The sequence below is a fragment of the Furipterus horrens genome, unplaced genomic scaffold, assembly GCF_987537825.1.
Source record: "Furipterus horrens unplaced genomic scaffold, mFurHor1.1.pri manual_scaffold_11, whole genome shotgun sequence".
Lineage (NCBI taxonomy): Eukaryota > Metazoa > Chordata > Mammalia > Chiroptera > Furipteridae > Furipterus > Furipterus horrens.
Window position 1 is genome coordinate 89,994,808 of NW_028327181.1, and position 27,329 is coordinate 90,022,136.

The 27,329-nt window shown below is 37.6% G+C and overlaps 1 protein-coding gene across 4 annotated transcripts in view; it reads left to right on the forward strand.

Annotated features, from left to right (window-relative positions):
• CDC27 (cell division cycle 27) overlaps positions 1-8,175 on the forward strand; it is a 56,546-nt gene extending 48,371 nt beyond the window's left edge. For all 4 annotated transcript variants that reach the window (XM_090292859.1, XM_090292860.1, XM_090292861.1 and 1 more), the window contains exons 17-19: positions 4,449-4,523; positions 5,267-5,423; positions 6,844-8,175. In XM_090292859.1, coding sequence (XP_090148985.1) covers positions 4,449-4,523; positions 5,267-5,423; positions 6,844-6,926 — 315 coding nt within the window. In that variant the 3' untranslated portion in view covers positions 6,927-8,175. The remainder of the gene's footprint in view (positions 1-4,448; positions 4,524-5,266; positions 5,424-6,843) is intronic.
• Positions 8,176-27,329: the final 19,154 nt, after the last annotated feature.

Below are 27,329 nucleotides of genomic sequence, written 5' to 3' on the forward strand. Positions count from 1 at the left end.
TATTGAGTACCTATTATATGTCAGGCACTAAGGAACATTTGTTGCTTTTGCCGGCATAACAACCACATTTCTTGCCTTTGAAGAGCTTACCATCTAGTCCCCTTCTGTAAGAACAATCAAATAATCACAAAAATAATACATGTTGAGTACATAAAAGAAGTTATGACATGAGCTTATAACAAAAGAGACTAGGTATAGTCTGATGTGTTTCTCTCTTCTCACTCTATTTTTCAAATTATGGAGCTGTAGCCTGAAAATAGTGAGGAAAGAAGATTGGGAAAGTTGAGAAAGAAGGGGCACAAAGTAACATGAGATTTTTATCATTTACTCAGTCGTAAACCATGAATACAAAGTTTTGATTTGAAGTTCAGGTTACTTTTTAATACACTCAGACTCTTTTTACTAACAGGAGTAAGCACCAAAATTGAAGTGCACAGAAAAACTAGAACCAAGTAATTCATTTTAGTATTTAGTAGACTGTTTCCCTAGAAATCTGTTCTTGGACAAATAGAAATTTGCTGAAAATCAAAAAATGCAAAACCAGTGATAAGTTTTTAACTTTTTTCAATACTGAAATTATATAAAGGAATCAAATGTATAATTTAGTCTTTGTCATTCAGTAATTCTAGTTTTACTCTATTTTTCTTTTTGAAGAAGTGAATGGCTAGTCTTACTGTTGTCCTTTTAATACAGCCCCTTTTAAATCTAATAAATACTTTTCAGCTTTTACTCTTTGAGGTGCTATTATTGTAATTCAGCATCTGTTTTCATGTTTTTTGCTTTATTGTACTTCTTTAGCTATATGGTCAGGTTCTTCAATTGAAAAAATTTATTCAATTTATTATTCTTAAAGCCATTTTAATGCCAACACACCCACCAGGCATGCCATATAAATCATCCCAGTACTAGCTTCAAGAAGCCCAACGTCTAATGTGACCCATTGTTCAAGCTATACGGGTTGTAGCCATTCTTCAGTACCAGCTTGGGGCTTGGCTATACTATAAGGCCTCCTCTGATGCATGGATTGGATATAGGTACTATATTTAATATGCGGATATTAAAATAACACAAAAAGGGCCATCAGGAAAAGTTACTGATTGCTTCTGAAATGTCTTGACTCCAAAATGGAAATCAAGTCGTGTCAGCAGGCTGCCTCAGCATATCTTGGCAAAACGTTGCTAAGCAGCACCCTATTTTAATATGTTGTATTGATATCTAATCATGGATGTCTCAGGTCTTTTAGAACAAAAATGAGAATTATAATGCTATGTTAGACACTATTTCTCATGAGTTAGGGGCATGATAGATGCATAAAATTTTGATAACAATTATAATATGCACACATGGAAAGAAAACTGTATGTGATGTAGCAATAGGGAAGGACTGGGGTGCGTTATCCTGATTAAGATTTCTGTGAAGCAGTGGTTCTCAAAGCTGGTCTGGAAATTTCTGGAGGTTCCCAAAAATCCTTTCAAGAAGTCCACAAGTTCAACTGTTTTCATAATAATATTTAGATGTTATTTGCCCTTTTCACTACCATTATCTCATGAATGTACAGTAGAATTTTCATGATATAACATAACATGATATAACAGATGAACAGATATAACACGATATAACAGATTAAATACAGAAGCACAGAAGAGAGTCCAGCTGTCGTCTGTTAACCAGAGATTACCGAAATGTGAAGCAGTGCCACTCTTCACTGACTTACGGTTATGCAAAAGTTATTTTTCATTAAAAAAAATTACCTGTTGACATGTAGTGGACTTATTACCTTTCAATTAATAATGAATCAATGAAAATTTTTAATTTCTGGTAGAGTAAGTATTGATAGCTATAATCCACATTAAGAAAGTTCTTTGCACACTAGGTCCTCCTACATATACTTGTGTAAAAATCAGCATTTTAAACAATACACTGCCTGTGAAAGTGGGTATGTTTTGCCTTCACTCTTTTTCCCCCTTTTTATTGTTGAAAATTTCAAATATCACTATAATAATGAGTCCCTGAGAACCTACCACCCAGCTACTTTCACACTACTTCACACAAAAGAAGACTAAATAAATCTTTTATATTAGATAATGCTAATAAAAAATTACAAAAGCCAAGAAATTAAATTTGGCTTTAGGTTAAGGGGATGGTGTATAAAATTTTTGGAACTGTAAAATAGGATTATTTGCTTATTCTTTATACCCTTTTTAGAGAAGTAAAACAAAAGTCTTATACCATATACCAATCACTGAAGAAATTCCCTTATGTTATTAAATTCTGTAACCCTCTGATACCTTTCTAGCCAACAATCTTTGATCACTGCTTTATTCTTTATATCTTTGTGGGTGTCTTTTTTTTTTTTTAATGAAAATAATGTGATTGTTACAAAAAATTTCAAATAATATAAAAAGTACAGTGTTAAAGATCCCTCATTAGCTTACTCTCCAGGGAGGAGCACTGTTAACAGCTCAAAGCATATACCTCCAGATCCTTTTCTCATTATTTGTGTATTCTTAAACTGTTTGTAACAATGAAGACTTACACTATTGCAGTAGGCAGAACAATGGCCCCTCAAGGATGTCCAGGCCCTAATTGTCGGTACCTTACATGGCAAAAAAGACAATAGATGTGACTGAACTGGGGAGAGGATGCTGGATTGTTCACACAGCACCGATCTCGTCCTCGCTGTAGTCAGAACCAGCATGAGAAGCATTCACCCTGCCTGTGCTGCCTTTAAAACGGGGGAAGGAAGCAACAGGTCAAGGAATGCGGGCAGCCTGTGGATGCAGAGAAAGGCAGGGAAACGGATTCCCTCCAGAAAGGAAGGCAGCCAGGCCAACACCTTGATTTTAGCCCAGTGAGGCTTGTATTGGACTTCTGATCCAAAGAACTGCGATAGAAGGTGTCTTCCTCTAAGCCATCACGTTTGTGGTAGTTTGGTATGACAGACCTAAGAAACTAATACAGCTACACATACAGTTCTACAACTTGCTTTTTCACTTACCGCTCCTGTAAGCCGGTATTTGGTATTGTGTTTCTCTTTTTTATTAACCTAATTTATATTAGATTTTGTTTTATTTCAAAGAGGTATAGAGAGAAAAACAAAAAGTAGGTAAAACTATGGACATTAAAGGGTAATAAAGTATAATATTAGAAAACCCAGAAAGTAAAGAAAGCTACCAAGAAAAAAAAGGCTCCCCTTCCTCCACAAATGTGATGGTATGTGGAAACTGTAAGTGCTAAGCAAATGAATAATAAATTTGTGCACATTTTAAGTTATCAACAGATCTGTAGTAGTGGCTATTCAAATTCTGAGTAGCTCTGGCAAATCCAAAATCCAAATTTATATAGATATAAAATCAAAGGGTTAAGAAAAGAGGAGGGAACAAAGAATTACAATTTAAGGCTGTAAATATCCCTTAATTGAGTGTATATCTTCAGATAACTAGTGAGAACCAAGACTTAACTGTGTCAATATGTATATATATTTTTATCTTCACCAGAGGACTAGTTTTATTTTTAATCATCATACAGTTTCTTTAAATACAATATTAATTTTCCTATCTTTCTCCTCAACCTTCCCAACCCTGTAGCAATGGTCAAAAGATTACCAGACAGCTTTAATTCAGTTCAGAGGGGTAAATTTGACAAGGCTCTTCAACATTAGTTAAAATGGCAGGTTGATAGTCAAAGCTTAGTGCTTGTGTCAGGGAGAAGGTCCACTAATGGAACTTGGGAATTGTTTTGTTCTGCAATTTAGTTTTCAAAACACACACAATGTGATGGAGCACTGTTATTTTAAGTAAAAGAGTGAGAATAGCAAGGGTTGTTACCACCTGAATGTGTGTGTTTTCAGTATACAGTGTTCCCTCACTTATTGCGGGTATACATTCTAGACACACACAACCCTGCGATACGTGAAAATCTGCGAAGTAGGAACCTTACATTTATTTTAGTATTTATATACCTTTTAAGGCTTTATAAACCCTTTATAAACACTTATAAACCGTTCCCAGTCCCTTATTAATCTTTTCCACACTTTTATAAACACTACTTATGTTCTTAAACATATTCTACACTCTTAAACCTATGTAACTTTAACAACATACGTATACAGTAACGCAGAATCCCGCGAAATAGCGAAAAATCTGTGATAAATTAAGTATAATATTTTTTTAAATCCCGCAATACAATGAGGCCACGATAAGTGAACCGTAATATAGAGAGGGACTCCTGTACTCTGGGAACTTCCTGTCATTTCTTAGTTCCTATTGTCATAAGTATTTTTCATGCATTTCATTTTCACAGCAAGAAGAATTAATGCAATAAGGAAGTACATTCATTAATATCTTGTAAGCTTTAGTTAAGAAGATTTGGGAAATCAGCTAACACTTGGCTTAGTCAAATTTTTGTAAAAATTTTCTGCTGTTGTTTTCCTTTGCTTTTTTTTTCAGTCTGCTTTACAAGAACTTGAAGAACTGAAACAAATTGTTCCCAAAGAATCCCTGGTGTACTTCCTAATAGGAAAGGTAAAGACTGGGGCCATGATCCTGAACTGTGGCTTTCATAACAAATACTAACTTTTGGAGAATAATTATAATACTGTGCAACACTATGGAGCAAAGTCAACTAGAGTTCTAAACTAACTGATCTGGGAATAAACAATGGATTTAGAGCTAACATTTAAGAAGAAAATATCCTACTGGAGGAGCAAGAACACACATCCCATAATCCTAACCCTACTATGGCTTTAGATGTATATTAACACTTGCAGCCAATGGCCAGTAATGAGTTCATAATTTGAGACTACCTTTATGGAAAGCCCTTAACTTCCAATTATCAGTAAAATACTTACCAAAAGAAGAAAGTTAAAGGCAGTACAGATTGGACTTCCAGTTGCCAATTGCTTAAGGTAGTTGGGAACAGTAGACAGATGTTGAGAGCTGAAATAACTCCATTTAAAACCAGTGTAAATGAATGCCAGTCAAGCAGTTTATAGTTCATTTCTTTCCATTGTCATTGTTCCATTCAGAGTGAGACTATTGGAACCTTACTACCTGTGAGATATAAGCAAGAATTCTAAAAATAATATCTGAATAGATTAAAAGGAAGTCAAAAGTTGGCACGAATTCTTCGATAGGATGAAAATGTTCTCATCAGAATGGGATTATAGCTCATAAATCGGGAGCCTAATTTCAATGATAAATGTTTAGGATTTTATAGTTGAAGCTCACAACTTAATGAAAAATGTAGTGCTGCTGTTTATTTTTAGGTTTACAAGAAATTAGGTCAGACGCACCTCGCCCTGATGAATTTCTCTTGGGCTATGGATTTAGATCCTAAAGGAGCCAATAACCAGATTAAAGAGGCAATTGATAAGCGCTACCTTCCAGATGATGAGGAGCCAATAACCCAAGAAGAACAGATCAGTGAGTATCATCCATATGCATTAGGTTTGTTTGTGGTTAATTAAACCAGAGAGCTTAGTGAAATACCACAGGAGAGTTAGGTAGTATGGGGTAGGTGTTTCTCTAATTTTATTTTTCTAACCATGATATATTCTTTATACCAAATGTAATTTTAGGGAAATTGAACAGGGTGATAAAATAAGAAAGTACATATGGAGTCATGTTACTGGTTTTAGTTCTGGTTCAAGTTTACTATGTAACTGACAAATTCATTGCTGATTTTTACCTTGGCCTCAGTTTATATTTGACTATGTAATGCCTGCCTTATCCGCTTTGTAGGAATGTAGTGTGGGGAAAAAAGATGGTAGATGTGATGGTATGTGGAAACCATAAGTAAGCAAATGAATAATAAATTTGTGCACATTTTAAGTTATGAACAGATCTATAGTAGTGGCTGTTCAAATTCTGAGTGGCTCTGGCAAATCCAAAATCCAAATTTATACACACAGACACACACACAGACACACACACACACACACACACACACACACACACACACACACATCAAAGGTTCAAGGAAAGAGGAGGGAACAAAGAATTATAACTTAAGGCAGTAATTATCCCTTGAGTGTATATCTTAAAATAACTAGTGAGAACCAAGACTTAATCTCTCTCTCTCTCTCTCTCTCTCTCTCTCTCTATATATATATATATATATATATATTTTTTTTTTTAATCCTCACCAGAGAACTTTTTTTTTTTACTGCTTTTTAGAGAGAGAGAGAGAAGCGTCAATGTGAGAGAGAAACATTGATTGATTGCTTTCTCACATACACCCTGACTGGGGAAGGGACCTGCAACCTGGTTATTGGCCCTGACCAGGAATTGAACCTGTAACCCTTTGGTTATCAGATGACGCACCAACCAACTGAGCCACACTGCCCAGGGCTATGTCAATATTTTTAATAAGAGAATTGGATAACTTCTAATAAAGATGCCTTTATTCCAGAAAACTTGGTGAAAGGCTTTAATTAAAATTATAATTTCTATAATCCCAATAACCCTTTTTAAACTGAATGTTAAATTCTATATTTCTGTCGACTAGCAGGGACTATCCCCAAAGTAGAGGAAATGTCAGTCTTTTTTGAATGCCTTAGAAAAACTAGTTCTAATTCCTAGGGTAGGAATAAGGAATTCATTAGAGAGAGGCAGTTTTAGTAGATAAAACTTTAATTAGATGTTAAATGAAATAAACTAATCTCAGACCTTGCTATAAAATGAGGAACTTGAATTTCATTTTATTGAAGGATATCAGGATTTTTAAGAGCGTGTATTTAAGGTCTCATTTCTCTGAGTACAATAGTTGTCCTTGTTTTCACAAACCAGCAAGTCATATTTGTCAGACATATTACTGTAGACCTTTTGTTTTATTTTTTTTAAGTGGGAACAGATGAATCCCAGGAGAGCAGCATGACAGATGCGGACGACACACAACTTCATGCAGCTGAAAGTGATGAATTTTAACTTCTGGAAACCGGACTTTTACAACTGGATGTGTTTCTTGTCCCTCCATATACTGAGTCTTCACTGTTGAGCCGGCGGAGTCATCATCCATTACTTGTACCATGAGTGTGCCACTTCCATTGGACCCTGACTATACACAGAGCGAAAAGCAGTGCAATATTTAGCTGCTAACAAGACTGGCTCTTTCACCAGTATGAACGGCAATTTAGGGGGTAGGGTGGGGGACTTTCTTTTTTCTTTAATCTCCCTTTGTTGGAAAGCTATCATGGAAGGAAGAGTTGTTTTATCTTGAAGGAACCATTAGATATGGAAAATAGCGATGAACCAGAATTTCTTGATCATTTTTCCAGAATTTTGTTTTTATTTGGTTCTGTTCCTGATAAACAGAGTGACTGACCTTCATTTCTAGGTTCTTCAAGAATGGTGTTAGCAAGTGCCAGATGGAACAATAAAAGACATTGCCTACAACAGAATAATTTGATTGCCAAGGAATATAAGTTACCTTAAACTTGCAGTGTCTCCCGTAAACAAATGTAATGGGCATACTGGGACTCGTGTAGAAATCAAATATCCCTCCGTCCAGCGTACACTTATTCTTGGCAAAAATGCTTTAATGTCCAACCAAGAATTTAATTTATTCGTCTTGCTTCAAAGTGTTGATCATTGTTATATCTTGGTATTGCAAACTTTAAAGTTGGTCCTTACCATATTGCCTCTTCTCTGAGTTCTGTGGGATCACCTTTAACATCCGGAGTTGATAGAGTGGTTGCCCACTGAAAAGCCAAAACAAGACCCCTAATAACCGTTTAAGTTCACCATAGGAATCAAAATAAAAACGCTAAAGTAGAGAGACCTTTAAGAGATCATGATAGTGAAAGCCTTAATACAATCAGAATTGTACCATAACCTTGAATCTATGTTTGTTCAAGACAGTATGCCTTTGACTTTTCTAAGTGTTTAAGCAGGGTGCAAGAATGTGTACTCATCTTTATTTGAGGTCATTTCTATTCTTTTCGGTTCTCTCTGCTTCAAATTATTTTCAGTAATGTGAATCACCGAAAGATTTACTTGAGAGTGATTGGGTTTAGGATATGGGAAATTTTTAGCTGGAAGAAAAGAAGTTCTTATGAAGGAGATGAGTTCTCTCCGGAGTTTGTCATAATATAGATTGGTGTCTTTGGGGAATGGCCACAATTTTAAAGATCTAATTATGCGTAATAAAGTGGGAATTATTGGAATTTCACAGTAACAGATTTAATGTCTTAAATTGTGTATCTACTTTATTGTAATGTATCGAAATTTTTAGAGAAACTTTAGTTAATATTTTATTAAGTGCCAATGTCAGAATATAACAAATTATAATTTCTTATGAATGACAGGCCTATAGTTACTATATTGGATTATTTGATGAAGGACAAACTTATCTACTGGTTACCTGTATTAGTCAAACTGTGAAAATGAGGCGGATTACAGGAGATGTGAAAAAAATTTATCCCGCAAACTCAGTAATTTTCTGTCATTTGCTGTTAATCTCATTTAAATGTGGATTAGATACCATTATAAATTAATTCAAGTCATAGTCTTAGATTAAGTATTGGATGCCAGAGAGGTATTTAATAGAATTTCCTACCTAAATCTTTGTACATGTGCTGCCCCCAAAAAAACAATTTTTAAGAAAAAATGAAAGGTTGAGAGCAAATGAATATCATTAAAAATGCCCAAAGGCCGGCATTTGGATTCTAACAAATACTCCGTTATCCATTAGTTCTGTAATATTTCATTTTATATTCTTTTATTTTTTAATTGGCAAATCATAAGCCTGCTGTGTAACAGTATCAAATAGGGTTTCATAGAAAGTTTCAACCTGGGCTCCATGTTACAAAGCCTAGAGAAAGGTAAGCTCAAAAAATAACTTGCTGATATATCATTAGTTATCTTTCTGTAGTAGGGATTTATGTCGTGTGCCAGAGGTGAGTGAGAGACTTTCTGGTACTAGTTTTGAGACCAAGGATAGAAGGATAGCTATGGAGGGCACACCGTGGCAGTGGCCGACTGAAGGACACTCAGTCCAAGCTTGGCCTGATTTTATTTTTCCTCACACTTTCAAAGGTATTCGGGTATTTGAGGTCTCATTACTCACCTGGTAACTGTTTCTGGCTTTCTGTCTCTCCCTCTCTCCCTCTGCCTCTCTTTCTTTTTCCTTTGTGCGTGGAATGGGGATCAAACAACCAGAAGAGGACAAACATTTTGATAAAGCAAATTATTTGCTTCAAATTTTAAAAGTTACTTTGAAGGAAATTAAAAATGCTAAGCACTTGGACATCTTTCTTTTTCCCTAAGTTTTTCACTCATATGCCCGTATATACACATACACTTTGTTCAGAAGTTATGTTGTGGCATTGGGTATTTTTCACCCTTGGCAATGGTTCTTAACTCTGGGATTTTAAAATATTTTTTCAAGAAAACAATGGTACTCAAAATAATGAAAGGTGGTCCCTACATTTTCTGTGTTTCATTACTTTAAATTTTTTATTTTTTCTAAGAACTGCAAGTGACATTTGAACCATGCTGCTGCTGTACCTTAAACAGAAACTCAGTGATAACCAGTATTCAGTCTATTAAAAACACTCTTTTTGAAGAAAAAAGTTTCGAGGTCTCTGATTAGTCAGAGTATAGTGTGGGTCTTCACTGAGAAATATAGTGACCCGTTTTCTTTGTGAAAGCCTGGGAAAATGCAAGTGTGGGTGTGATGTGTGTGTTCTGTTTGCGTTGAAACAATGTAATTTTGTGTCTTCTTTTTGCTTTTCCTGACTTAATTCAGAAATTGTACAGTCTTTGGGGGGGGGAGTCTTTTGTTAATATATTTGCAATTCATTAAAGGATATGGAAAATCCAAATAAATTACTTTTGAAAGCAATTTATAATCAAGTTGTTAAAGCTATATAAGAGCTGTGCAATCTGTATTGTTTTAAGGCACAGCAAAATAGTGAAAGATTAGTTTTGTGTTCCACAAAAGTCTAGGGTAATGTTTCTCTAATTTTTTTTTTTAATTACACACACACACACACATTCTTTTTTAGTATTATTTGGAATTTCAAAATAAATATTGTGACAAAAAATGGTAATTTTTAGAATATATATATATATATTTTTTTTTCCAAACTGTAGAAACCCCTTGACAGCAGCTGCTCCTTTGCAAGTCAACTACTTATTCTTCACTCATGTGATTTCTGAAATTCCTTTAAAAGGGACACAAAGCAATTTTTGTTCCAATTAGAATCTATTTTAAAAATCAAGATCTGGTCTTGGCTATTGTGGCTCAGTGGATTGAGCATCACCTTGTGAACTGAAAGGTCACTGGTTCCATTCCCAGTCAGGGCACATGCCTGGGTTTCGGGCCAGGTCCCCACTTAGGTGTGTATGAGAGGCAACTGATGGATGTTTCTCTCCCTTTCTTTCTCCCTCTATTCCCCTCTCTCTGAAAATAAATAAATCTTTTAAAAAAATAAAAATCAAGATCTAAAAGAAGTAGAATATAAAAACTAAATTTTACTCTAGCTTGATATTTTGGAGAAAGTGGAGAGAGCTAAAGGGTTTTGTTCAGACAGGAAAGGTTAGCCATAGGAAGAAACATGAAATGGAATGAGCTAGGCAGATCAGAGCAAACCAGAGTTCATAACCTTCCCTAGGGCTGCCATTTACTGTCAGCTGGACAGGGATTACTACGTGTGTAGACAGGAAGTATTCTTTGGCTCATCTAGCTGCTAATTAATGGTTAATGAAGGTTTGTTACAGGTTTTTCTTTGTAAGTGCAAACTTTGCTAAGTAGCTGTGTTGAATGAGATCATGACGTGTGTCCTGAGTAACTTTCTTTTTGTACAATATTTTCAATCCTCAGCCCTATAAGGCAGGTATTTTCTCTATTTTACAAAAATGAGGCTCAGTTATTAGTTGGTAGAGCTGAACACTTGGCAGAGTATGTTCAAACCCTTTTATTTATCTTGAAAGTTGCAAATCATGTAATCTTAACTGTTAGGTATCCTTTCTATCATTTTAAAATTATCTACTACCATATAGAAGTTCAGGTTTCACAAAGGAAACTTTATAATTAATCATAGATTCAGATCTATCATATGCATAGTCCTTTGATGGGGCTTTGATCTGTATCCTGCCTCTACTTCTCACACTGAAATTGAAAATATGTTAACCCTCTCCTTGAGTGACTAGAATTTGCTTTCAAATAGAAAATTTAAGTCCTCAATATTCTTTTAGTTCTTATGTATTTTCTTACCAATTTCCCTTATCAAAAGCATTCTTCTTATATTCAACACTCCCAAAATAGAATTTGCAGTTTGGGGCTAAAAGCTGTATTTGAGAAAATTCAAGTTCTTGAAAATGCATACATCATGTTTTCACTGGATTTTGAGTAAGGAAAGGAGTAATAAGCTAAGAAGAACAGTGAAGTAAAATTAAGGTTTCTAATCATGTATTTTTTTAAAAAGCACTAAACTGATATCTAGAAAATGTAGATTTTGCCCCTTAGTAGCTGTGTAACCCTGAACAATTCACTTAAATCTTTTTCTCATTAATACAAGGAAGATCAGATCTATCCTTATTAGCTGACATGGAACTGAAGATCAAATGTGTTAAATCATCATGGAAGTGGTGGCCCTGGCTGGTGTGGCTCAGTGTATTGAGTACCCATCTGTGAACCCAAGGGTCACTGGTTCAATTCCCAGTCAAGGTGTGTCTGGGTTGTGGGCCGGGTCCCCAGTGGGGGATGGGCAAGAGGCAACCAATCAGTGTATCTCTCACACATCTATGTTTTTCTCCCTCTCTTTCTCCCTTCCTTCCCTTCTCTCGAGGTAAATAAAATATTAAACAAACAAAAACAAAAACTAAAGCACTTTACAAATGTACAGTGGTATTACTAGGATGATTATGTATGGAAAACTGGGTTGATCCAAAACATGATCCTGTGAGACAAGTTCCCTGTAGAACAGTAAACTTTGAATCTAGAACAGGGATTGTTTATGGCCTGCAGGCCAAATCAGCCCATTACCTGTTTGATTTTATAGGAACACAGCCATGCCCACTTGTTTACATATTGTCTATGGCTGCTTTCTCACTTCATTGACAGAGCTGAGTAATGGCACAGAGAGTGTATGGCCTACAAAGCCTGAATATTTACTATCTGATATTTTATAATATATATAGATATGGACATTACATATAGTATATGTTATACTTACATATATAATCTGACATGTTTTGCAACCCCTGATCTAGAACTTAGAGCTGTATTGGCATAATCATCTGCAAATCACCCAAGTAATGTGTTGTCTGAGATGCCATCGTCTTCTTAGTACTTTGTGAATTATATCCCTGGACAAGGTGCTCCACAAGAAAAAAAAAAATCTGTCAGTAATTCTTAGTTTCTTAGTGAAGAGACTTAATTAGTTAAAAGGGTATATATCTATATATCCCTTTATATGTATGCACTCCTTAAACTTATTGCCATTTTGTAGCACTTATGGCAATCCATGTTAAATCTGGGCCCATAATCATTTGCATATCTTGAATAATACTAGGGTTTACTTTTTTTTTTTTACTTAGCATTTATAGATCACTTTGATATGAGAATAATCTCATTTCATCTTTACAGTCTTGTAAGGCATGTACTAACTGCTTTATACAACAGGAAACTAAAGCTTAGAGAAATCAAAGCATTTGCAAAAAGTAGAAAATCCCAGAAACAGCTTGGCAGACTTTTGCTAACATATTAGCCAGGAGTGCATCATAATCATTGGTAGCTGCAAGAGATGCTGGTAAATTTAGAATCTGGTAAAAAGGGAATGGGTTTGCCATGACTAGGTAAATCATGGCATCTCTGGAGTGGGACACAAGGAACAGATTTTGTTAGCAAAGACAGAAAGGAGAATAGCTATTGTCTCAGCAGCCAAGAGCACCTGTCACACTGCTGTAGAGGAGTTACTGCTTTTTGTCAGTTGACCTTGTATTCAATTTAGTGTACTTTCTTATCCTAAGAGTTCCTAGGGTTTCTATTTAAGATTATATTATCAGCAATTAATACCATTAATTCCTTTTTAATCCTTGTATGTGATAACTCATTTATTTTTTCTTTTTAAATTGCTATGGCTGGGATCACCAATTGAGAGCAGTAGAGCTATAATAATAGCAAGCACTCAAGGCCTTATTTTCAATCTTAAAATGCTTCTTAATTTTCTCAACCTTTTAACTCAATTATACAATCTAAGACCACTAATATGCAATATGTTCCCTTTGCTAGTCTCATCAATCCCAAAACTTAACTCCCACTTTAACTACCATTTGTAACATTGATATTCAGTTAAAATACCTCATTTCTATTGTTAGTTTCCAGTGGTTTTTAGGTTGACTAGGAACTGTAATGTATCTTTTAAAAAGCATATTGAGACTTCTGGGGCTGGGAAACAATGGGAGTAGCCTGATTGCAAATATGCCCCTCTCCCAAAACAACCATAAAATAAAGTAGAACAAATAAAAATTACACAGGATTCATGCCTTCATTACTAAACTGACTAATAAACTGTAACTTTAAGTAGAGGACAACTTTTCCAGTAGGGACCTTGCTACCACAAGAGCCTGTGGGTGCTGAGAATGCAGAATGAGGTTAAATCACTCCGTGGGACAGCAGAATGGAGTAGAAGACTTAGAGGAAGCACAGGCAGAATCTACAGGGAAGAAAAAATGAAGTAAATGCAAACTACTGAACACAGACTGGAACTTGGTAGGTCATAACCCTCACTTAAGGAAAAGGTTTGGAAATGTGTGGGCCCGAGAACAACAGCCTCACAGAAGCAGTGTTTCTGGGGAGAAACAGATACGGAGGCGGTAAAAGGAAAAGTGGGAGAAGTAAGGCTGGTAGGAACGAGAAAGGAGGTATTGACTGTTCCTCCCACCCTCACCGGCAAACCCTTAAACAGCACAGAAGAGGGTGGAACCGACAGATAAGGCTATAAAACTAGGAATTCTTGTCTGTGAGGTTTAGAGTACAGCAGTTCACATACATACAAAACTATTGCAAAAAGTCAGGCAATGTAAGTTGAAGCCTTTCTCCTGGTAAAAATTCTCCCCCAAAAAACAACTACAGAGAAAAATAACCTTTTTAAAAGAATGAGAGAGTGAAAAGCCACCTTAAAAGACAGATGACCAACTGGGAAGAAATATTTGCCTGTCTAACAGATAAGGGGCTAATAATACTAATGTAGACTTTTTCTTTTTAATTTTGGGAGGAAAAGACTTGAACAGACAATTCACAAAAAGATGTAAAAATGGAAACATGAAAAGTTGTTCAACGTCATTCAATAAGAGATGCAAACTAAAACTACGTTGACATACAATTTCTCATCCAACAGAGTAGCAAAAATTCAAAACCTGAGTTTGCACTCAGTTGGCAAAGCTGTGGGAAAAGGGCGCTCTCCTGCATTGGTGGTAGGAAACCCTGTGAAGCGGAACTTGGCAGTACACGGCAAAACCGCATGTGCATCTACTCCTCACCCCGCAATCCCGCCTCTAGGAACTCACACAGAAAATACACCTCAGCAATACAAAAATATATTTGCATAAGTTTATTCATTAATAGCATTATTTGTAATTGCAAAATATCAGAAACTAAAGGCCCACGCATAGTTTGGTTGGATAAACCAGTACACACAGAATAGAGTATTCGGCAGCTGTTAAAAATTAGGACAATCTCTGAATTGTTATGGGATGATTTTCAGGAGATGCTAAGTGAAAAGTCAAGTGCAAAAGATCATACATATTTTTTGTGTATCTCCTCAGAAAGGAAACACTGGAAGGTTAAACCAGAAAATAATGAAGTTGGTTACCAGTAACAGGTGAGGAGAAATGGAGTGGAAGGGAATTGGGAGGGAGTGACACTTCTCTGATTATGCCTTTTTTTAAAGAAAGATTTTATTTACTTATTTTAGACAGAGGGGAAGGGAGGGAGAAAGGGAAATAAGTATCAATGTGTGAAAGAAACATAAATCAGTTGCTTCTCGCGCGCCCCCAACTGGGGACCTGCCCACAACCCAACCAGAGCCCAACCGGTGACCCTCCCGTCCGCAGGCTGGCGCTCAATCCACTGAGCCACACCAGCCGGTGTTCTGATTATACTTTTTATAATTTTTTTTCACTTTTGAGAGCATAGTAATATGCTACATATTTTTAAAAAACAATAAGAACTGGAAAGGGAAAAAACTAAAGTTGAAATCAAACTGAAGCAAATTAACCTAACTATCATAGTAATTCAAATGAATACCATAACCATCCTGGGAAGGGGAGTGGAGGGGCGGACTAAGGAGGACTAAGATGAACTAATTGAAATAACTTATGAACACAATATTTGACTATATACCCTCAGTTTGGGGCCGGATACGGTGTGTACCGGGGCAATGCAAGTAAGTACAAACAAATCCTGAACTCTAGGTTTGCTTATTTTAGTGTTATAAATGCAGCAATGGGAAACTAAGATATATCACAGGATTGAACAAGAGAATAAATGTGTTGATATCATTGGGAATTGGAGTTGTCACTGTGGAGGAAGGTACGTATAAATATGGAGAGGAAAAAATAAGCAAGCAACAAACAACCCTCTGGGGATTAATTGGAATTGACATTATTTTGAATTCATGATTTCTAAAACATATATATGTATACAAACAGGATGTATGTATATATGTATAGGCATAAACCTATCATACATTATACACACATGTATTTATGTGTTACATGTATATTTGTAGGTATGTGTATGTATTTGTGTATATACTTGCATGCATTTTCAACTCTCCCCACTGAAAGGGCCAATAAACAAAGACATGCCAGTAGCAATGAGCAACTTAGTGCCCAAATCTTGGGCTGGGACAGGGAAAGTACACATCTTCCTCTGCCAAAAAATAAGGAAGAGCTTAAAAAAGAAGATGGATGTGTGCACAGGGACACAGGAGCCCACTTAGAGGGGCTGCCACTGGCCAAACCTGAGACATTTGATTACTAAGTACAATAATAAATTATAAGCCATTGGAGAAAAATATCATGAGCCTGTATTAATAATGAATAAGTGGATGAAAAAAGAGGGGAAAAGGCAGGGAAGATTTTCAAGCTGCTGTACCAAAAATACCATAGAGGGGATGGTACAGCATTCTCACAGGTCTGGGGGCTGATTTCCAAGGTCAAGGTGCCAGCAGATTCAGCATCTGATGAGAACCTCCTTCCTAGTTCATACATGGTTGTCTTTTAGCTGTGTCCTCGCATGGTGGAAGAGGGAAGGGAGCTCTCTGGGGTCTCTTTTATAAGGACATTAACCACATTCATGAGGGCTCCACCCTCATGACCTAATCACCCCTCGGGCCTCCTAATTCCACCACATTGGGGGGTAGGATTTCAACACAGGAATTTTGGGAGGCCATAAACATCCAGCCCATTGCATGCTCCCTCTTGACCCCCAAATTCATGTCCTAGTCACATGCAGAATACATTCATCCCATCCCAACAGCCCAAAAGTCTCCTCATTCCCACATCAGCTCAAAAGTCTGAAGTCCAAGTCTCACCTAAATATTATCTAAATCAGATATGAGTGAGGCTTAAAGTACAATTCATACTAAGGCAAATTCTTCTCCAGTTGCGAACTCATGAAATTGAACAAGTTATGAGCTTCCGAAATACAATGGTGGGACACGCATGGGATAGAAATGCTCATTCCAAATGGAAGAATAGGGAAAGAGAAAAAGAAAGAGATACCAAGTAAGTCCAAAATCGAACTGGGTAAATTTCATTAGACCTTAAAGCTTGAGAATAATCCTCTTTGGCTCCATGCTCTGCCTTTCAGACCCACTGGGTGGCAATGCCACCCCCTTGGCCAAAGACGGACTGGTAAAGGCGGAGGCAGTGCTGGACTCAGTCTCTAATTGTAATAGTAAAGATTGAATCAGGCAAGAATCACCAATGTATGCTAAATCTAAGGGAAATTTTGATGAGAACCACTATATTTGCATGGTTTTAATAAGGGCACTAGTAACGTAGTTTATTAATTGCAAAGGAGAAAAAAGAATTAGTAGTGGAGAGGGTGGGTGGGGAAGGGTAGAGCAATGGGAGAAAATTGGGACAACTGTAATTGAACAACAATACAATTTTTAAAAAATTACTGGTAGAGAAATTAGCACGTCAACATGTTTTAAGTATATAGGCGCACATATACGTAAAGATGTTTTTTCGTTCTTCCCTTACCCAATTGGAAACATGTCATAAACATCGCTTGATATCATTTTTGTTTATTTCACTTAAAGTATTTCTGGAGATTATTCTCTAGTAGTACATGTAGGTAAAACTGCTTTTTTATGGCTGGATGCTATTCCAACGTACATTTGATAATAGCAACATAGTGATAATGACATTAAATACGTAGTAGCTAAATTCTATTCTAAGAGTCTCACTTATATCGGTATATTTAATCCTCTCAACAATACAGTGAAATAGGTGTGACTATTACTCTCATTGTTGCAGAGATAAAAACTGAGGCACTGATTGTTTAAATAATCTGCCCAATGTCACAAAATTACAAGTAATGGACAGGACCAGTTACCTAATTTGTGGGGTCCAGTGCAAAATGAAAGTGTGGGTCTCTTGTTCAAAAAGCAGGAAAAAAGTGACATTTAAAGTACTAAAATACATGCTCTGCTGGTGTGGCTCAGTGGGTTGAGCACCGGCCTGTGAATCAAAAAGTCACAGGTTTGATTTCCAGTTGGGACTCATGCCTGGGTTGCAGGCCAGGTCCCCGGTTGGAGGTGTGTGAGAGGCAACCAATCACACACACCAATATTTCTCTCCCTCTTTCTCCCTCCCTTCCCCTCTCTCTCTAAAAATAAATAAAATCTTAAATAAATTTAAAAATAAGAAAAAAATAAAGTTAAAATATAAAGCTTTTTTATTTCTTTCATGGTCTTTGCCTTGACTTGTCATAGTGTCTTTTGTTATTGAATGTAATCTAAGCAAAGAAAACAAAAATTTAAATCATCAGAAGGAATTTTACCACAGGTCTTTATCTTGTGCAATGCCACTTTTAAAGATCAGTTACTTAACGCATATGTTGAATTGCTGAAATTACACAATTTGTATTTTGTTCTTATACTTGCACATGTATTTTGTTCTTACCAGGATAATGGGAACTCTGGATAAACTAACTCGAATGTTTGGATTTCACTTCTTGCTATGGGCATATTCTGCCATTACTCCACTTTCAGCTTACTGATGAGTAAGGAAGGACTGAAAAAGAAAGGAACTCTGGGTTGCCTCTTCCTTCTATGCTGTCATTTTCAGCATCAGTGGTTGGCTAATACAAAGACGTAACACGAATCAGAAAAGATATACAGTTCCTTGGTCTTTCATGTTTCTTAGAATGAATGCATCGCTTTTTTCCTGGGTTGGAAGCAAGTTCTAGTTTTGAATGGAAACCATGGCCTCTCAGGGCTTTCTCAGTCAGACATGTAACACACATACCTTGCATTCACTTTGAATCTTGCTGAACTTCAACATTATGAGTCCCCACCCCTGAATTCTGTGCTCATGGGGTATCACCTATGCTTTATGTAAATGGGGTTACAAGGAACACTGACACCTAATTGTGCATATCTCCTCTGCTTGTTCATGCAATTGTTTCATTGTCCCATTGGACTTCATTTACAAAACCCAAGTTCAAAAGTAAAATTATTAAAAATTTCACGATGACAACAGCAGAGTGCGGGGCCCTGTGTGACTGCACAGGTCCTATGCCCATGAAGACAGCCCTGGTGACAGAACAGGAGTCAAATCATAATTTATTTAACCAGTCCTTAATGAAGTGCATTTAAGTTTTATTTTCTTCACCTTTTGCTATTAGAATGTTTGTTAAAAAAATAAACCAAAAATCATGTATGTACAGATTATCTCAAAATTTGGACGTAGGAAAATATTTATTTTACTTTTCTTCATTTTATTTAATGTGCTCTGGTAGAATCTTACTTATATTCTCTGTTTGAGACTCAAGGCTTCTTCTTCATGAGCAACTCTATGATGATAATGAAATCAACCGCCCCATACTTCCAGACTTTTTAGAGAATATATCAGTGAGATAAATGCTAGAGCATAAAACAGTGCCTGACACATAGTAAGGTGCGCAATAAATATTTAGGGAATGAATGGATAAATTTCTAGAGTTGGAATTGATGAATTAAAGGGCATTTGCATTTATAATTCTGATGGCTATTGCCTAATTGCTCTCCATAGATATTGAAAGAACTTTTATTTTCACCAGTGATGTAAAAAAATTAGTGCCCCCTCTCCATTGCCAACACAATGTGTTAGAAATGTTTATCTTTATGACCTGTTAGATGAAAATAGTATCTCAGTGGAGCTTTAAATGCAGGTCTTTTAATAAAGTTGAGCAGCTTTTCATTCTTTTAAGAGCCGTTCCTATTTCCATTCTTGTAAAATTTCCGTCATATCCTTTAGGGTCCATTTTTCTAGAGATACTGTTTTGAAAATACTTTCATTGAGAAATATATCGCACATACAGGAAAGTATAGGAAGGTTTTTGTACGTTTTAATAAACAGTTAGAAAGCAAATACTTGTGTACCCATCACCTGATCAAAAAGTAGAACACTGCCTATCCCTAAGAACAACCTCCGCCCAAACAAAACTCCCTCTGCCCCATTAGGTTCACCTTTTATTGTGTCCTCCCTTTTCTTTATAATCTTATTACCTACTTATTGCATCCCTAAGCAATCTAGTTCAGGTTTGCCTACTTTTAAACTTTGTATAAATGGAATCATAGTATATATGTTTTTGCACCTTGCTTTTGTGTGTTCAATATTTCCTTTGTAAAAATGTACACATTGTTGGCTCTAACCATAGTTTATTAATTTTCATGGTACGAATATATGACAATTTAATTACTTTTGGTAAACATTTGGGGTGCATTTCCAGTCTGGGGCACTGAGGAACAGCGCTGCTATGACTATTTTTGTACAGTAATAATACTGATGCTTAAAATTCTGCATTTCCTTATAACAAATATCCAGTAGTGGAACTGCTGGGACATGGAGTATGCATATCTTCCGTTTTTCAGTTTTATTAGATTATAAAAAAGTCTTTTCCGAAGTGGCTATGCCAGTTTATACTTTCACCAGCAGTGTATGAGGATTGCTGGTCTTTACTGATTTGTAAGAGCCTTTTATATACAGCATTACAGAAATTAGCCCTTTGGAAGAGGAGTAGCAAAATTTCCTTTCCAAATTTACAATCTCTTTCAAGAGGTACTGGTGTTCTTCCACCCTCGGCCCACCCAACTCCGCAGGAGAAATGAAAATGTAACTGGGAAAAGTGAAGTATTCTAACTTGAAGCATTTAAGTATTCTAATTTGAAGGTTAATCACCTTATCACTCTTAATTTGCTATTATACGTGTCATTAATACAAATAATCATACCAGAAATTTTCATGGGATTCTCTGGAAGACAAGATGTCAAATATAATAATAATGGTAGTTAAAAATGGAATGTTTATCCTGTATCAGGCACTGTGTTAAATCTATTATATGTATTAACTAATTTAATCCTCACAAAAATCAAGGAGGTAGGTGCTATCTATATATATTTTTGCCCCATTTTACAGATATGTGAAATAAGGAGCTGGATCAAAGATGTAATCGAGGGTTGATTTAAGCAAAATTAACAAACTCAGAAAAGGTTATTTCTTAACTGATAAAGGTTTCTTTTGATAATTTGTTTTTCCTCTTTGGAATTAATGATACCACATCCTGGGTTCCTTTTCCCCATGTCCTCAGATTTTCTATATACTGCATAGCTTTCTCCTTTTTTCTTTGAAGAAAGACAAAAATGTATATATGTTTCTTCCAACACTTTCTCATAGTCTCTTGTTCTTTTAGTCACAGGGACATCAGAAATCTTCAGGCAGCACCGGGAACCAGAGAGTGCTGGGAGCAAATGGGGATTCAGTAGAGAAAGACAGAGATAAGAAGTGAAGTGGCCCCGGCTGGCGTGGCTCAGTGGGTTGAGCACAGACCTGTGAACCGAGAGGTTGTGGGTTTGATTCCTGGTGGGAGGAACGTGCCTGGTTTGTGGGCCGTATCCACAGTTGCGGGCATGCAAGAGGCAACTGATTAATGTGAACATCAGTGTTTTTCTCCCTCTCTTCCTTCCTCTCTCTCTAAAATTAAATAAAATATATTTTAAAAAGCAAAGTGCTGGGTCACAGCCTGCCATGGGTGTGGGGACAGTGGGAAGGATGTTTTCTTTAGGATATGGTTTCTTAACCTGTGGTCCACAGATTAGGAAATCCATGAATTTAGATCAGGAAGAGCAGTATGCTTTTTTTTATTTTTGCTAAAGTGTAACAGAAAATTAGCTCGCCACCCCCCAGGACTTTTTTTTTTAAGTATGTTTTATTGATTATAGCTTTCTTTTTTGAAGTACAAATGGAGTCAACAAACCAAGTAGTATTGGCAGTACCTGTGATTTTGACACCAGTAGAAAGCACAGATATTTTATAAATATATTACAGTTGTTGCAGAGATCTTGAAATTATTCATGCTCACTTACTGCCTCAAAATTATGGTGGTCCTGAGGCCTGTTATTAGATCTTATTAATACAGAAATATAAAACCCAGATATTACTATATCACACTTTTCAAAATACTTTGGAAACTGTAGTTTAATATCATTGCTTTCTCTGAATTCCTATGTTTTTTTCTTATGCATTTAAAAACATTCTAAGAGGTCTATATGCTTCACCAAACTGTGAAAGAGTCTATGGTATGAAAAAATTAAGAACTCTGCTTTGTAGGTATTTTCTTGGCTTTCATTCTTATTGAACGAGCCTAAAGACCGTCCCTGAAGTGAGTCTCAAGACCAGTGAGGCTCTTACAGTTTTACTATTCTATTTTTCAAGAGACTCTTCCTCCCTTACATTTTATGCCTCTTTGATATTGTTTTTCTTTCCTTTAAAAAAATTTTTTTTAAAAATTTATATACTTTTAGAGAGAGGGGAAGGGAGGGAGAAACAGAGGTAGAGAAACCGTAATGTGCAGGAGATACACATACCCAGCTGGGGACCTTCCCCACAACCCAGGCATGTGTCCTCACTGGGAATCAAACCAGAGACCTTTCGATTTGCAGGTTGGCTCTCACTTCACTGAGCTACACCAGCCAGGGACATTATTGTTTTTCTTACCTCACCGACTCTCTTTCTATTTCTTTTCATCCTCCTGTGGGGTCTCTTCTTACGCTTCAATGGGGTTTTATTCTTTAGCTTGTCATCAATCACCATATTTAGGTGGAGACCCCCAGATCTCCACCTAGTCCAGATTGCCCACCCTCTCCCAAGTTCTATAACTCCAGTTGCCTTGGGACACCTCCACTCGGTTTTACCACTGGTCTCTGTAAATGAACATATTAAAGGCTAAGATTCCTCCCTAAATCTGCACATTGTCCCACTTTGCCTGAACGACCATCTTGTCCGTTCCCCTGGTTTTCCAACCTTAGAATTTTAAAATTTAAATCAATTACTTAAAAAACAAACAAACCCTGGAATCTCTGTAAATTGTACAAAAATCAAGATACCAAAGGATATGCAGTGGAATATTGGTCTTCCTCCCACCTGGTCCCCTAGGTCTCCCGCCCGGGAGGAAATCCCTGTTACTAGCACTTTGAGTCATTTTGATTCCTTCTTATATTGGATATTTCTCAAGTCCTTCCCTGTTTGTGAGATGTGTGCCCTTCCCTCTTCAGGCTCTCGTGACCTTGTATCTGGTTGACTTTATAAATAAGAACTGGTGTGTGTATATTTTATACATATATAAAATCTCCCCTATGGCCTTCCGGCCTCGAGTTTTCATCACGTCGCTTCCTGGATGAAGAACCTACAAGGGTGAGGGGCCGGGGCTGGGGGTGATGGAGAAGAGGATCTAAAGGGGACTTAGATAGAGGATTCGGAGAAGCCGACGGGTGGGGAGCTCTGCCAGGATGGCTATCTCTGTCCTTCCCACCTCCGGCCTCCTTTTAGTACTCTCGTCTAAATGTCTCTCGTTTCCAAAGCCGAGACAGAGACAGCGAGATACACAGAGACAGAGACACCGGGGCACCAGCATCCCTCTCCCGCTTCTGTCCCGCCCCACCGTTCTGACGGACATCCGCCATCAGCCAATGTCACTTACGATATGCCCAGGAAGGGCCAATGAGAGACGGAGGAGGGCGGAAGATTCCCCGCCCCCACTTCTAGGCTTGGTTGAGCCGTGCAGGTAGGTCCGGGGCCCGGGGAGCCGCCGTTGGCACTGGTGCCCGGAGGGGTGGGTGCACGAGTCGGTAGGGGTGATGGTGGGGAAGGGGAGGCGGTCCTGTCCGCGGGAGTCCGAGGGGGCGACCCGGCCGGGAGGCGGGGGGGCCGAAGGGCCCGGTGAGCGGGCGCCGCCGAGGGCCCTGGGAAGCGGCTGGGTTGGGGGAGCGGGGACGCGTGTGTGGGGCACAGGGACCCCCGCCCTGCGCCCACTCGCAGGCCTCTGGGCCGCCGGCTGTTGGCCGAAGGGTCGGGGGCCTGGTGCCCGGGGGCGGGCCGGGCCTGGGGCTGGGGGCGCCAAGCAGAGCCCGGGGCTCAAGGCCGAGCCGAAGTGGGACGGACCGACGCGGAGAGGAAGGGAAGCTGCATCCCCCGGGCCGCCCCTCCTGAAGCGAACGGGGGCAGCGGCCGTAGGCGCCTCTGCCCTGAGCCCACTTACCCATTTGCCCCCTCCCTAAAAATGGGGATGGAGGCCGAAGGAGTCGCCCCACTGCGGGAAGGTGAGGGGTATAGGTTTGGGACTAGGGTCCAAGGTGGGGGAGGGGTGGGAACGCGGGTGCCCCTGTTCTCTTCTCTCCCATGGCTTTTGCGGTGGGGATCCTGGAGGGGCTCCTAAATTCTCCTGAGACTTGGGTCAAGAGTCAAAGTCGCCCCCCGCCTGCCCTACCCCCCCCCCCAAAAAAAATCCGATGAGCGTTAAGGAAAGTGATGTCAAGTCTTCCAAGCCGAAGTGACAAACACATAGCAGGAAAAAATCTATACCAGAGTTTTTAATTTTTCTTAAAAATATTGGGTTACTGATAGTCTTTGATTTTTCGAAATTTATTTTGCAGAGGTGGGTGCTGTTATTTTTGTCCCTACTCAGGCAAGCCTCCATTTTAAGCAAAGTAGTAACTGGTTAAGCTGGAATTTTCATTCAGGCCTAGGACTTGAACAAGGATCCTAGGGAGGTCATTTAATCCATCCTGCCTCGGGGGCAAACTTGCCTTCCTCCTGGTCCTCAAAATGAAGTTGTTCGGTTTGCTTTTAAAAATCTCTAGGAAAGAAGATTCTTCTATTTGTTTGTAGCACTTTAGTCAAGAATAGATTTTTTTTTTCTGTAGAATGGATTCTGAAACTTAATAAAATTAGGACAATGAGAATGATCAGAGAGGTTTTCATTAAATAAAATTAAATGTGGCAAGGGTCTTTTTCAGGTGATCAGTTAACAACTCTCTTTCCAGTTGTGTTTATGATGGATAATAATTTTTTCTAGCTGGGATTTTGGTTTTCCAACTATTTGAAAAGCAATTTTTTATCTAAAATATGTAATTTACATTTAACCCACTTTTTATGTAAAATAGATTTCTACATACATATGAATATACATATGCCCACATTTGCCCTTTTCCAAAGAGGACTGTGTTTTGTACATCTTTTTAGGATGGTGAGGCAATAGTACTAAAGATCTCTGTCCAGATAGCTTAAACTGTTTGCTTATTCTTCATTTTTTTAGTCTAAGTGAAAATCTTCTCTTGCAGATACCTTCTTGAAACAAAATTTTCCTACCTGCTCATACCTGGTGACTGAGGGATTACTAAGACTCCCTTTTTGCTCATTTCTGAGTATTGTCTGAACTATTCCTGACACTATGAATGCTATTTGGATGCCTCTTAAGGTAAGATGTGTTATTTTTAAAATTAAAGGCCTCATTTCAGTTTTTTAGATCTGAGAATACCCTAATTCTTAAATTTGCAATTCTTCAACCCTCTGACACTCCTTTCCCCTCAAAGCTCCTACTGTGTTTGCTTCGGAGGACTGCTTGGTTCCTTCATACTTACTTTCTTGATTGTTGGAGTTAAAATATTAATGATGTTCTCTAACTTGCATTACAATGATGTGTTAATTTTATATTATGACAACCCACATAGTTGTAAAATTCTTTTCCTATCTCAGTAGGATGGATTGGCAATTCAGACATCCAGATCCACTTTCAAACAGGTACTTTATAGAGTCCTGTGTACTAGGGTGTGTCCCATTCTTGCAAATCTATAGCTGATTCATGTGTTACAAAAGATGTGTCATTAACCATTTGTTTACTCTGAAACTTCATATAGGATATTAGAACATTCTAAGACCTGTTGGTTTATGTGTAAAACCCTGTTGGAGAGTTCTGCTGCTTCCTCTTCCTTTGCATGGGAATTTACATTATTTTTCTCAACAGGTAGTACTTTGTGCTAAGTTTCATCTCACAGGATAAAGCTCTTTTGGGCAGTGTGGACAGATGATCTTTAGATGAAAAAGCTCTTATTGATGTGGTTTTTCTCAGGTCTCTTTGCTCCTTCCAATCCCTTGTACATAGATGGCCGAAGGGCACTCCGTTACGACTAAGCAGAGGGGCAAAGCTTAAGACATATTTAGGGAGGGAAATGGGAGGAAGGATGGAGAGAGAAAGACAAGGAGTGATGGAAACCCTCTATAACTAGCTTTCCTTTGGAGCTAGATATTAGTGTAGTTAGATCACTAATCTGCCCTGTGGAGTAAATCAGAGAATAATGCAATCCATGTAAACTAAATATTTGGACTGTTGGAAACCTTTTGGTAAATGTAGACTGAGTTCTCATCTTCATTTATGTTCCGGCTGCTACGGTTGGATAATGAGCTCTTATATTAGTGTAAAGGAAGTCAAAGTGACACAGTTTTTCCAGTCATTCTCCCTGTGGAATTGGAGGGGTTGCCTGGGGAACCCAATCAGAAGTCCTGAACCCTTAGGAATTGGAGGACCTTGTAAAGAGTATTTCTCTTTGGTACTGAATATTTAGCACCAGGAGTTGGTGGTCTTTATAATCTTTAGGAAGAAGGCAAGGGGATATCAGCAGGTCCTAGTTCCCTAGAAATATGAGAAAATTGAGATCAATATATTGGGCTTTATTTTATAGCTACCTTGGTTTTAACTAATGTATTAGATACATAGAGGCCTGCTTTTTAAGGTATATATGCTGTTTAAGATTTTACCTCTAAATCTCTGAGCCTGGGTTGTTACACAGTCAGTCCTTTAACAACCCTGGGGTTGGGGCGCTGACCCTCACCCTCCACCCACTACCAGTTAAAAATAGTAAATAACGTAAACAAAATTTTTTTTTAATTTATTGATTTTTAGGGAGAGAGGAAAGGGAAGAGAGAAACATCAACTTTTGTTCCACTCATTCATGCACTTATTTGTTGATTCTTGTGTGTGCCCCGACTGAGGATCGAACCCACAACCTTGGGGCATTGAGACAACCTTGGGTAGCTCCAACCAGCTGAGCTGCCTGGCCAGGGCAATAGTGAATAACTTTTGACTCCTCCAAAGCTTAACTACTCATAGCCTACTGTTGACAATCTTACTGATAACAAACAGTTGATTAACACATATTTTGTATGTTATATGTATCATATACTTAGAATATAGTAAGTCAGAGAACATTTATTAAGAAAATCATAAGGAAAAGAAAATACATGTATAGTATTTATGGAAAAAAAATTCTGGACAGTTCAAACTCACATTGTTCAAGGGTCAACTGTAGTTCCACAGTAACCCCTACAGTTGTACCAAAGACCTCTGGTTTGGTGGAATATAGAATGGAAGTCTATACTATAGGAGTTACCTCCTGTTAACTACTTAAGAATGTAGTTATGTGGCTGCCTTAATTTTAGGTTTCCTACTAGTGGAAAGCCTCTTCTAAATCTAATTTTTTATTTGTTAACACTTTCCTCCTTTTATTACTTAAAAAAGAATAAAGAACTTAAACATTATAGTGTTTGATCTGGGCAGAGAAAAAAAGGCACTTTTTGGGGGGACGAGGATAGCATTGAATTTGCAGGATGGGAAGAAAAGGGAGAGAAAGAACTTTATTCTCTTTTTTAGTTGGAAATATCTTTAAAATGTTTCTGAGAAGTATTTTTAGGTTGCAGCTACTTATTTTTTAAGTTAAAAAAAAAAAGGTAGCCTAATTAAATTGTATACTTTGGAGCCAAAACATTCCTTTTCTA